General features: G+C 42.9%; 2 protein-coding genes across 3 annotated transcripts in view; one reads left to right on the forward strand and one right to left on the reverse strand.

The window, feature by feature from the left end:
• Window positions 1-472: 472 nt before the first annotated feature.
• On the forward strand, window positions 473-6,781 carry LOC106607276 (endoplasmic reticulum protein SC65). The gene is made up of 7 exons (XM_014204081.3): window positions 473-1,104; window positions 2,438-2,587; window positions 3,294-3,465; window positions 3,641-3,769; window positions 3,940-4,085; window positions 5,038-5,121; window positions 5,930-6,781. The coding sequence occupies exons 1-7, from the start codon at window positions 637-639 to the stop codon at window positions 6,074-6,076; spliced, it is 1,296 nt and encodes a 431-aa protein (XP_014059556.1). The 5' UTR covers window positions 473-636; the 3' UTR covers window positions 6,077-6,781.
• An 857-nt stretch (window positions 6,782-7,638) lies between these two features.
• The window catches only part of LOC106607274 (disintegrin and metalloproteinase domain-containing protein 11), a 26,129-nt gene continuing 20,719 nt past the window's right edge, over window positions 7,639-13,048 (reverse strand). The window contains exons 23-24 of one of the 2 annotated variants that reach the window (XR_014392682.1): window positions 10,517-13,048; window positions 7,639-10,121 (exon numbers count right to left, since the gene is read on the reverse strand). The exon at window positions 10,517-13,048 is cut by the window's right edge and continues 1,431 nt beyond it. Coding sequence is in view for 1 of the 2 variants with exons in the window: in XM_014204079.3 (XP_014059554.1) it covers window positions 10,106-10,121; window positions 10,517-10,534 (34 nt within the window). In the remaining variant the exon portion in view is untranslated. The remainder of the gene's footprint in view (window positions 10,122-10,516) is intronic. The other variant, XM_014204079.3, reaches the window with a different exon arrangement.

The raw sequence follows: 13,048 nt of genomic DNA on the forward strand, positions 1-13,048 counted from the left end.
GCTCAGATTTTCACTGTTAAAAATAACAAATAAAAATCACGCCCCTCTCAATGACCATCTCATCTGGCATTCCATGTTCCAACATGCTTGCTGGAATGTTCGTAGATCTAACAAACCTACCCATGCAAAAACAACATTGAAGAGTTGTCGAATCTGTGAAAAAGTATTTGCTTTAGATGTTTAAATATGGCAATAATAGCATATTCCTTATTAGACCACCACACAGGCATACATTGGCTTTATTTACATATTTTATGCACTTTTTTCCAGTGTGTTCTTTTCTCCATATATATATGTATATATATATATAATGTAGGGCCTATCATCGGCCAAACAATAAACGTTTTTTGTTGTATTCTACTGTAACTTGGTCAATGTTAATTCCAAAAATATTGAGGGCATTATGACCCAGGGACTAACCTAACCCCGAAATCACTGCCTCCGACTGACTCCCTGTGAAACTCCTGCAGGGGAATCCTTACTTTTCTGTCCCCTCCTCTCCCTCTCTCCAAGCCGGGCCAAGGCTCTGTACGTGCAAACAGACATGACCATTCACTGGTGAAGAAAACCCTGGAGAAATTATCCCGAAATCGTATTTGGTTGGAGAAACGGAGGACATAATAAAGAATAAACACAATGGCCCCTACAAACGTTAAAGAAACCTGGCTTTCATTTTGTTTCTGTGTAGTTTTGGTCGCTCCGGTTCTGGTCGAAGCCCAGTATGAGAAATATAGCTTTAAGAGTTTCCCACAGAACGACCTAATGCCACTGGAATCTGCGTATGGACATGCTCTGGACCAGTATGCAGCGCAGAACTGGAGGGACAGCATCAAGTACCTGGAATTGAGTTTGCGTCTTCACCGGCTCCTGAAAGACAGCGAAGCATTTTGCAGCCAGAACTGTAGCACTGTCAGTAGGGACAATGATACCCTCTTCGCGGACAGCAGTCTCCGCATCATGCGGCATTTCTTACTCCGGGCTTCATGCCTTAAAAAGTGCAAAACAACATTTCCAGTGTTTACAGTAGCCTACCCAAAGAGAGATGTTCTGGAAGCCTTTGAGAAGAGGGTACCCTACCGGTACATACAATATGCTTACTACCAGGTGAGATCAAATAGCTATTCTGCTGGATGGGTGGATATTAAATACATTTAGGGTGAGATATCCAAATAACGGTTTACAAATGTCTACATGTCTATAATACTGATGGTCACCGTGGGTTTTCCCTTTAGTAGATAATAGGCCTAATTGTAAGAATCTTAGGATATGTGGAAGAAATTCTTCATTCTAATATTATCATCTAATTGTAACAACCTGTCCTGGCACACCTATTACATCGTTATGCGTAAAACGAATACGTAATAGGCCGATATTTACATAGGCTAATGTTATAGCCTGATACTTAGAATGAAATATCACATAGTAGCATGTTTTCCATGAGCAAGACTGTGACACAAGCGTGAAGCAATAAAGTTTTTCCTAGACTTTCCTCAGCCCACCTGTTGAGAATGCTGAAAACTCAGGAGTTGAACGCACATGCCACGTCTCTCTAACAGCGCCCCGTTAAACAGTCCCCCAGTAAGAACAATCGCCTTATTATTTTCTCCCAAAGCAAACACCACATGAGGTAGAATATCAAGCAGGCAAATCAACAGCGTCCCCCCTGGCAAAATAAAGAGGATTTACTTTTAAAGTGAAAGTAAGCCAAACGCGTGCCACTGGAATGTGCGTAAAATATACGTGTACAACCATTTCTACGGCCTGTGCGCACACGTGAGTGTTATAATTGGAATGTTTCCTCAGGCAGGCCCACTCCTCCATAGGAGAGCATCTTCTCAGATCAGCATCTGCCTCTATTCACATCCAGACGTTCTCATAGGTGTTCCAGGTGCGTGTGTCAGCCAAACCGGTGATCTCATGGCTCTGTTAAGAGCGATCTCCATTTCTTCACTTGTTCAGATATATGGCAGTATTCCAAAAACCCTCCTCCATAAGACAGACCAAGGTCACTGTTTGAATCTACACAGCATGGGTTCTTGACAATTGCCAGGCTTAGCTACCACATAGTAATATTTGAATATAGGCATGCAGTATTCTTCTTACTGCCAAAAGTGTTGATTGACAGTTGATCATTTCAGCACATGCCTTAAAGCCACATTGAGTCAGTGGCTGAAGCACACCTCTTAGTAGTTGGTGAGGTGATTTGAGGTTAAAAGTCATGCTATTCTGAGGACTAACTAGTGTTAGCAAGACCTGCTGCATGTAGAGAACCACTTGCTTCAGCTAGGCATTCGTTAGAATGAGAGATAGTGTCTATAGAAGTCATCCAACGATGACACTAAGTACTTGAGAGCCAAGACCGACCAATCAGACTACTGGACCCTATATGACCCATAACAATAATGATGATACATTCTGTATCTGCTCTCTCCCGCAGCTAAACAACATAGAGAGGGCCGTGTCAGCGGCCCACACGTTCCTCCAGAAGAACCCGGAAGACCCCTTCATCTCCAAGAACATGAACTACTACAAGACCCTGTTTGAGCTGGACGAGTACCTCATCGACCACGAGGAGCGGCCCTACGAGGTCAGTGTGAGGTCAGCTCACAACCAGCCCCCATACACATCACAACTAGCTCTGATACCCATCACCTGGCACAGTACTAGAACTAATGGCTGTCCAAGAAAAACTTCCAAAAGGACTAATTCGAGATAAAAAGGAGTTGGAGCACTTTGCAAAAAAAACTGTACAATGGATTAAAGTGAGCAAAAAGAAATCAATCTCTGCCTTTTTTCCCGAGTGCTTCAACTCCTTTTTTTTTTTTACCTTGAATTAGTCCTTTTGGAAGTTTTTCTTGGTAAGCCATTTTCATGATTTTTGTCATTGTTGTTGAGCACCCCGCCTTTCCTTTCTTTGCTGAAGCGCGAAGGTCCACCTGAACACAGTACTCAAACTATTCATTGAAACTATGTGTTGGTTAGTATGTTATTGATGGCTTTCTCAATCTAAACATGAATGGCTGAGAAACATACTATAGTATTTTTTTCACAACTCTGTTAGCAAAAAGTCTCAGAATAGAATGTAGGTTCAAATTGAATTCAAATGTTGGTTCTTGTTCTGCAACTGCGTGCTGTGTTTCCCCCAGTCCTCCTACTTTGCATCCCTCCTGTCCTGTCCTTTCAGCACATATCTACTGTCTCTAATTGGGCTATCCTTTCTGACCCCTGGCTGTTGTCATTTCAGCCCGTGTCTAGTGTCTCTAACACTTTGATTTGTACTTTCTGTACTCCAGCCTGTGTTCCTGAAGGCTGTGAAACTGTATAACTCTGGAGATTTCAGCGCCAGTGCTCGGGACATGGAGCAGGCCACTACGGAGTACCTCAAAATGTACGACCTCTGCCTGGCAGGCTGCGAAGGGTCATATGAGGTCACAGAGTACAAAGACTTCTACCCTACACTGGCAGGTGAGTGTCCGACAAACCCCCATCTACTCATGGTCCCAATTGAGAGGGCAGAGACTCTAGTCATAGCAGTATAATCTCTCTCTTTCTCTCTTTCTCTCTCTCTCTCTCTCTTTCTCTCCCCTCTCTCTCTCTCTCTCTCTCTCTCTCTCTCTCTCTCTCTCTCTCTTTCTCTCAGATCTCTACACGGAAGTTCTGAAGTGTAAAGTGAAGTGTGAGGAGAACCTGATGCCCAACGTCGGCGGTTTCTTCGTGGAAAAGTTTGTGGCTACCATGTACCACTACCTCCAGTTTGCCTACTATAAACGTAAGGACGTGAAGGTGTCACACCTCAATAGAGCTCCAAACTCTACTGCACTTGCATTTCATGACCAAAATAGTACAGCAACTATTCAATGTAATAACACTGTGTAGTTACATTAGTTGAGTAGAAGGTTGTTATGCAGTTGTCAGATGACCCACCCTCCCTCTGTGCAGTGAACGACGTGCGTAACGCGGCTCCGTGTGCAGCCAGCTACATGCTGTTTGACGCTAACGACCAGGTGATGCAGCAGAACATGGTGTACTACCGCTTCTACCGAGAACAGTGGGGCCTGGAGGAGACGCACTTCCTGCCTCGCCCGGTGAGTAACCAGTTTGCTTTATATAACCTTCACACCTAACTCAGCATCCCGTTGTGCCCTGTCAAGACTTCACATGTCATTTCTGATTAATATGAACCATCATCTAGAACAGTGGTATTCAAAGTCAGGGTCACGACCCTGAGAACCGCAGTGGGATGGCCAATTTTTGTTGTTGTTATATGGGACAATACACAAATGTTTTGGAGAAAGATAATCTGAAGGGACCAAAAAAAATATTGAGTAAATGTATTTATTGGTTTCTTTTCATTTTGATAAGAGATGAAAATGCAATGAATTAAAGGTTATTTGTTAATGTAAAAATCAAAATTCATAGATTTTGGGGTGGGATCCCCATAAATTCTGGCGGAAAAAAATGGGTCTCTGGCTGAAAGAGTTTGAATACCACTGATTTAGAATTATGGTAATAAACTTTACCCAGATTAACTTCATTCCTGAACCTGATTCCAAACAAGATGTGCAATAGTTTCAGATTTGGGGTATGGTCTAGCTGTTGTTTCCTTACTAAAATATGCTATGGAGCACCACAGCTCCACGAAAACCAAGAAAAGGAAAGCTGTAACATATAGCTATGGTGTGAACACCAACTCCCTACAAAGGTGGCAATAAAAATATTTTATGTACAAATTTAAAAGGATTAGGTCCTATGATTTCTTGGTTATGCCCTACCAGTACAGCACTTACAGCAGCTGCAACACCATTAATTAAATAAAACCAACAAAGCTCCTTGAAACAGATTGGCCTTTTTGAAAGTGTGATCATTCAAATGGAGTTAGTGGTGCTGCAGATACTTCATGATATGCTAACTGGAGGGAAAAAGAGCATTCAAATAAAGGGAAACAACTAGCGCTTTTTGGGGGGGGGACTGTAGCTTTGTGTTCTCCTTGCTTCTTGTGTCAACCAATGATATTGACGCGCCACGTTTGTTTCGCAGGAGGCACTGAGGTACTTTAACCAAACGACCAAGCAGAGGGAAATGCTGGAGTTTTCACTGAACTACCTACAGACAGATGATGAGGTAAGGCTTGCCTGCAAAGGGGTGGAGATGGAAGTAACAGAGGAAACCAGTTTTTATGTGCAGGACAAATTCTGGGCAGAAGCACTAAACTCTGAAGTAATAAACTGTAATAAATTGGCTGGTGATTTTGATTTTGGGTTGCCGAGAATATTTCCAAAGTGCAGAACAATTTTGGGGTATAATAGCTAGTATGCTACTTTGTTTTGTGCGAGGTGACTGAAAAATGGCCGGCAAAGGGTTTGAATCAACTTCATGGAAAGAAGTGGGGGGGAAGGGTCCAGTCAATCACAGTGTTTACTTTGATTCTGACTACAGGGGATCTATGAGGGAGACTACTGTAGTGAGAGTGGGATGGATAGAGGTTGAAAGAGGGTCAGTAGCTGGAAGAGAGAGAAATGGAGAGAGAGATTGATAGGGAGAGGGAGGGGCGTTGTGTTTTCCGACAGTGGAGTGTGGTATGTAGCTGGGAGGTGTCGAACACTGAGGCCCTGCCACATGTGTTTTTCTCTGGTCCGCCCCTCCCAGCTAACCACACAGCCTCAGCTTAGACCTCAGAGGGGAGAGGAGGACCGAGGAGGACCGAGGAGGACCGAGAGGAGAAAGGGAGGGAGAGACAGCATGCATTAGTAGTGAGAGATTCATAGGGAAAGAAAATAAGAGCCAAGAGAAAGGCAAAGAAAGTGTGAGAACGATGACAACATGTGTTAGAATTATATCCCTCAGATGTCTGCCAAGTGAAATCAAGCCTCATCTTAAAGTGTAGATGTGTTGTTGTATGTCGGTAACTCTGTGTTGTGTTCCTTGGCAGGATGTGGTGAGTTCAGAGGAGGTGGCTTCTCCCTCGGCCCCCCCTGACGCTGAGTTTGAGGGGATAGGAGATTACGAGGAGTCCTTCGTAGCAGACTGGTGGCAGGAACCCAAAACCAAGGGGGACGCTGGGGAACCTGCAGCCTGACCCCAAACACCAACTCCACCATGAACACAACCCCTCCCCCAAACAGAACACTTCTCAAATCCCCTCTCAAAGCATATGGACAGCCCTGCAGAGCCAGACCCATCCAGAAATGCCAGGATACTATATTTAGTACACGCCACACATTAAATTGTTCCATGGTATAAATACAAACACACACAGACACATAATTTCCCAGCTTAAGGAACACAAAAGGGAGAATTTACATTGCCAGTTGCACACAGTTCCACCATTAGCAAGATCACACAAACACCCACACAGGACTTATTGAAGGTCAGAGCTGTCCATGTCTGAACTGAAAGCTAAATTGTGCATCTGTTTTGGCATAAGGAAAGGGAAAAGAAAGGGAAAGAGGGATACCTAGTCAGTTGTGCAACTGAATGCCTTCAACTGAAATCTGTCTTCCGCATTAAGCCCAACCCCTCGAAAGGTGTATTATAATTGTTAATACTGTATGACTGTTATTGTTGTTGTTACCTTTCTTATTTCATGAAATGATTTGCCTTTGTGCCTTAGCCCTGGTAGTATGGCACTGATTTATGCCTTCTGTCAATATCTAGGATGTTTGATGTTGAATTCTGACCTATTGGAGGTGTATTTTGTGGGTCCAGCGGTAAGATAAAAATCCACACAAAATGCTAAGCGAACAACAGCAGAAAGTGTGGAATAAAGTGACGTATTATTTTAGTACATCTCTGTTATTGTCTCTTTCAGCAAATCCATTGCAGTACAGACGTACAGTATAATGGAAACTTACTTATGACGTCCTTAGGATGTGTTTACACAGGCAGCCCAATGCTGATCTTATGCCCAATTATTAGTGGGATTATTCGAGATACTCGAAGGAGGTAGGGTTTGAGACGTTGTTTTCAGACCTCAACTCGGTTTGGGGTGTAGGGTTTGAGCATAGCCTGAAGGTAGGGAGGGGCAGTTCCTCTTGCTGCTCCGTAGGCAAGTACCATGGTCGTGTAGTGGATGCGACCATTGACTGGAAGCCAGTGGAGTGTGCAGAGGAGCGGGAGACATGGGAGAATTTGGGAAGGTTGAACACCAGGCTGGGTGCAGCGTTCTGGATAAGTTGCGGGGGTTTGATGGCACAAGCTGGGAGCTGTGAACCGTGACGGGGAGGTCTTGGGAGAGTGCATGCCTTCCCCGGGAGGGGAAGCTTGCAGAGAGGAGCGTGGAGCACTGCCATTCCACGTCTTCATTTAAGAGAACATTTAATGAGGTGCAATGAAGTCTGAAACTAGAAATACATCTACGGAAAAGAAAAAGGTGTGAGTCAAAAATGTAAATGTACAGTATTATCGTTGGCCAGGTTCAAGAACATAGAATACAAGGGAATGTACACTTTTTCCTAGTCTTTTTGGATGATTTCCTTTAAGAATCTTATATAGTGAATCACATTTAGGCAGTAGTTACTGAATGATAACTAAACAATAATTAAACACATTGAGCAAAGTACATACATCTTGGCCTCAAGTAATGACACCCTTGTCATAGCGTCCCAGATATATTCACACAATGGAACCAGAGGAAAGAAATACTTTTGACTTTAATATTTTATTTCCCCTTCATTTCAATTCATCTACATTGTTTATTTCAATTGTCTACTTAAAAAGATAGTGTTTAAAAATATGGGACATGATGCGTTTCTTTTTCTCTGCTTCCTAAATTCAAAACGCAAGAAAACTGGCCACCATCTAAAGATTGTACATATTCTGTACATATGGTGAAGAACTATAGTGCAGCTGCCATAGTGCAGAACTCAGCTGAATCAAACAGACCTCTCCCTACACCTAGTGTACCAGACCCCAGGTTGTGTCCCAAATGGTACCCAATTACCTATGTAGTGCACTACTTTTCACCAGCAGAGCACTATGGGCCCTGGTCAATAGTAATGCACCTCATCTCATCACATTTCCACTGAGGAAGTGTCCTGGGGTCATTTCAAACTCACTGTGTTGAAGCATCATCAGCATAAGGCTCAGAGCCTATCAACAAGTGTCCAATATTTAGATGGCATTTAGATTGACAGCTGCAATAATAGATAGATGGCCAGATTGCTAGCTTACTAGGCAGTGTGCCGGGCCGACAGATAGATGGACAGCTAGGAATGGCTTAAAGGAGATGTACAGTTATATGGCAGGAGACAGATAGATACTTAGTTGAAACAGATAAAACGAATAAATATTAACATTGCATTTTAAAACAATTTCATACAGTGTATTCAACATTCAGTATTATCTTCTTGTACATACTGTATATACAAATAGATGTGCATATGTGTTCCCACATTCTGTAGGCTAGTGCTCGTTTAAGTTGGTTGTTACATATTCAATACAAACCATTTGTTTGTTAGTGTGCTGCCATTGGCTCCCGAGCACAAAGCCAGGTAACAGAAAGATAACTTTTTCTAGAAGTAAAAATCTATAAACGATCTACCAGTGTTGTTGGCAGGAGTGTCACGGTGAACAAGGGCATAACTGTCCTAAACACAGCACGTACCTTTCTAATTCACCTGCTCTCTTCCTCGCTTAATCTCTCTCACACACGCACACACAAAATTCCAGTAACTTTCTCAGCATTCCCTGGTTTTCCAGCAACCCTGGTTGGAGGTTTCCATACTTCCCTGCTTATTCCTTCACAATTCCGGGAATCTTCCAACCAGGATTTCAGGAAAACGTGGAAATATTGTGATAGTAACCGGAATTTTGGTACCGCACGCACGCACGCACGCACGCACGCACGCACGCACGCACGCACGCACGCACGCACGCACGCACGCACGCACACACACACACACACACACACACACACACACACACACACACACACACACACACACACACACACACACACACACACACACACACACACACACACACACACACACACACACACACACACACACACACACACACACACACACACACACACACACTTTCAACCTCCTTTACCATACACACTTTGGGCCTATTAAGAAGGTGGCGAATAGAATACAAACACATACAGACAGGCTCTGTTAACTAACACTATGTGGAATGTTGTGTTGGTAGATCTACGGTTGAAAACACTGAGTTACGGTCTCTGCTGCATTTTAAATATGATCCCAAAACCATAGGGTCTAACTCCCCCTTCCTACATCTCAACACATCTCAACAGACAGGAACAAAGAATTAACAATCAACATAAACCCTACATCAGTCCATGATGTTTTGAACGGTCTACTGCTTTTGTTTCATAGTCATTCTCACAATAAGTTGCTGTTCTTTCTTTGGAAATGGCCTGTACACAACACGTCCAATACAGGACTCTTCTTGGATCACATCCGTGTTGTTGTGACTAGATAATGTCTGAATCTGGGTTGTCATCCAGTCATCTGACATGGCCTCTCTGAAAGGGGCAGTTCAACTGATCCAATGGCCACTTGAGTCTTTGATAAATGTTTGTTTTTCTGTGTTTCCTTGACAACCTCCTATGATTTAAATCGTTTTTCAGATGGCAGGTCTGGGCCAGTCCAGCATTCTCAAACAGCGGCCAGAAGTTTGTTTCCAGACAAGCATTGGAAAGACATGTCTCATACTGAATTTGTCCACTGTTGACATGTTCTTCATTGGACTGTCGTAAGCGGAAGGAAAGGGAACTACAGTACGCAGACACCGAAGTGCATAATACTTAGCCGCTGGAAAGGAGGAAGACCCCGACGCCCCTCTAGGGACCAACAACCTTCTCATTCTGTCCGTGGCAAAGACTTTATCCTGATTGGATAATATAATTGGCTGGTATGCAATGTGGGAGGTGCTACACTGGCCCGGAGGGGCCGGAGATAGACAGGTGGACAGACGGGAAGTGGACAGGAGATGTTAACAGAAGAGGTCTGGAGAGGTTCGGGACAGGAGTGGAAGACTTGTTCTTTTTCCCTCTTCTCCGACTTGGAAACATCACAGAGTGAGAGAAAGACAGGAGCAGACAGACAAAGACAGACAGACAGACAGACAGACAGACATCTTATCCTCCACCAGATCTGGAAAGAAAGGAAACAGTGTGAGAGACTAAAAGTTGTAAGGTTGTAAATAAGTTGAGCAGTTGACAGAAGGTCTTGGTGTGAGGAGCGTCAACAAGACATGAAATGGAACTGAAAGAAAACGGCATTCTGGGTGGAATAGGTCGAGGTGGAGAAGACAAAGGCTGAGACTGACGCTAGAGTTTTGCTGTGCTATGTGGGGTTAGGTCAGAGGATGAAATCAGCTGTGAAATTAGGTCAGTGGAGGAATGAGGTTTAAGGTCAGAGGTGGGATGATGTCAGAGGTCAACTGTGAGTGAGATGGGGTCTGAGGCCATGCTGTGAAGAGCTATGGGATGAGGGGGGGGGGGGGGGATGAAGGATGTCACCCTGCAGTGTCAGGGGCTAGGCCATACCTTCCTCTTCGGATATTCCTTCAACCGGGAAGAGGATGAGCAACACATTGGGAGAAGAGACACGAGGACAGGAGACACATCAGTGACAGTAGGAGACAAAGTAGGCTTAGCAACAGTAGATACTGTGTAGTGATGACAAAGGCATTTCAAAATCATGGTACAGTGCCTTCCAAAAGTATTCATAAACCCTTAAAATGGATTTAACTGTCATTTTTTTTGTCAACAATCTACACAAAATACTCTGTAATGTCAAAGTGGAAAAAATAGTTCACATTTTAAAAGGTTCATAGAAAATGTAATAACTAAAATATGGTCGATGAGTAAGTATTCAGCTCCCTGAGGCAATACATGTTAGAAACACCTTTGGCAGCGATTACAGCTGTGAGTCTTTACACACCTGGATTGTGGAAGATCAGCCCATTTATTATTTTCATGTTTCTTCAAGCTCTGTCAAGGTGTTGGGGATCATGGCTAGACAGCAATTGTCAAGATTCCTGGCCACTCAGGAAAATTCACTGTCTTCTTCGTAATCAACTCCAGTGTATATTTGGCCTTGTGTTGTAGGTTATTGTCCTGCTGAAAGGTGAATTCCTCTTCTGGCGTAAAGCAGACTGAATCAGGTTTTGTTCTAGGATTTTGCCTGTGCTTAGCTCCATCCCATGTATTTTTATCCTGAAAAACTCACCAGTATCCATACCATGATGCAGCCACCACCATGCTTGAAAAAAGTGCATTCCTTTGCCGTGTTTCTTTGTAGTATTACTTTAGTGCCTTGGTTCTGTATATTTGTATTCTTCTTTTCATTCTGTCAATTAATTCATTGTTGTGGAGTCACTACAATGTTGTTGAGCCATCTTCAGTTTTCTCCCATCACAGCCATTGAACTCTGTAACTGTTTTAAAATCACCATGGTAACATCCCCGAGCAGTTTCATTCCTGTCCTGCAGCTCAGTTCAGAAGGGATGACAGTATCTTTGACGTGTCTGGGTGGTTTAATACATAATCTACAGCATAATTATTAACTCGGCCATGCTTAAAGAGATATATTCAATGTCTGATTTGTTATTTTTACCCATCCACCAATCACTGCCCTTCTTTATGAGGCTTTCGAAAAAGCTCCCTGGTCTTTGTAGTTGAATCTGTGCTTGAAATTCAAAACTTGACTGAGGGACCATACATATGTGGTATGTATGGGGGACAGAGGAAAGGTTAATAACTCAAAAATCATGTCAACCCCTATTATTTCACACCGAGTGAGTCCATGTAACTTTTATGTGATTTGTTAAGCCACATTTTACTCCTGAACTCATTTCGGCTTGCCTAAACAAAGGGGCTGAATACTGAGGCAATAACTATATTTTATCACATTTCTAAAAATGATATTTTACATTTTTTTATTCTTCCACTTTGACATTAGAGTATTTTGAGTAGATTGATGACCAAAAAGTACAATCAAATCAATTTTAAAACCACTTTGTAACACAATAACATTTGAAGAAATTCAAGGGGTCTGAATAATTTTGCAAGGCACTGTATAAAGCCTATTCAAAGTGATGTGTAGTAGATTACAAGAAGTCCAGGTTTTTGAAAAATTTTTTCATACTCAAATTAATTATGTTGTAATTAGGGCTGTCACAATTACCGTATAATCGTGTAACTGACGATTATGGATGAAGGCCATCATGAAATTAAATAACGTCGTAACAATTTTTTTTTGTGTGTATGTGTGTGTGGGAACGAACAGCCGACTGAAGACGGGATGGCCGGGGAATCGTGCGGTAGAGTCCGTTTCCGCAGTATCGTGGACTCTTACAACGTGATGAAACTTTGTTGCGTCTTGATGAAACAAGCCAGGTGTTGTAGCAAACAAGTATTTGGTTGCCTAGGCAACTCCCCCTTCCCTGCAGCAGCACAGCACATGTAGTCAGGAGCGGACGAGAAAATGTGTGTCTTATTAAAAAAAAACGTTATTCAAATGATTATAACGGTGACCCCGGTCATTTGGCTGACAAATAACCGTCATCCAAAAATCCAAGACCGTCACAGCCGTAGTAGTAATTAACAATGTTCTTGTTTGTTCAAAGCTTACTACTACCACAAGAAGATATTGTAGAAGATATTTAACCGACCACATTAATATTGACACAGATCATGCACACATGCACACACAGTTACCCCTGCCCCCAAAAGGATTACTCATTATTCCCAGCAAAATATGAACTATTTGGAGATATTAAGTTTGATGAACCAGACAAAGAAATGTAACACACATTTGATCATTCTTGATGAAAGTGATGACAGGGAAGTGGCATAATCCTTTTGGTTCAGAGATTAAGGAGTGAACAGGCATTAGCAGGCCAGGCATGCACACAGCTAGGGCTCTACAGAGACAGCCACAGCAGCGAGGGCACTTTGGTTAGGGCACTTCTGAGTGGGCATTACTGAGTGGACACTACTTTAAAGATACTCCAAATGAAGAGCTGCACTAAGGAGAGGCATCATAGAATGAACTCTACACAAGGAGGCTTCAAA

This window comes from Salmo salar, chromosome 06 (genome assembly GCF_965601325.2).
Source record: "Salmo salar chromosome 06, fSalSal1, whole genome shotgun sequence".
NCBI lineage: Eukaryota > Metazoa > Chordata > Actinopteri > Salmoniformes > Salmonidae > Salmo > Salmo salar.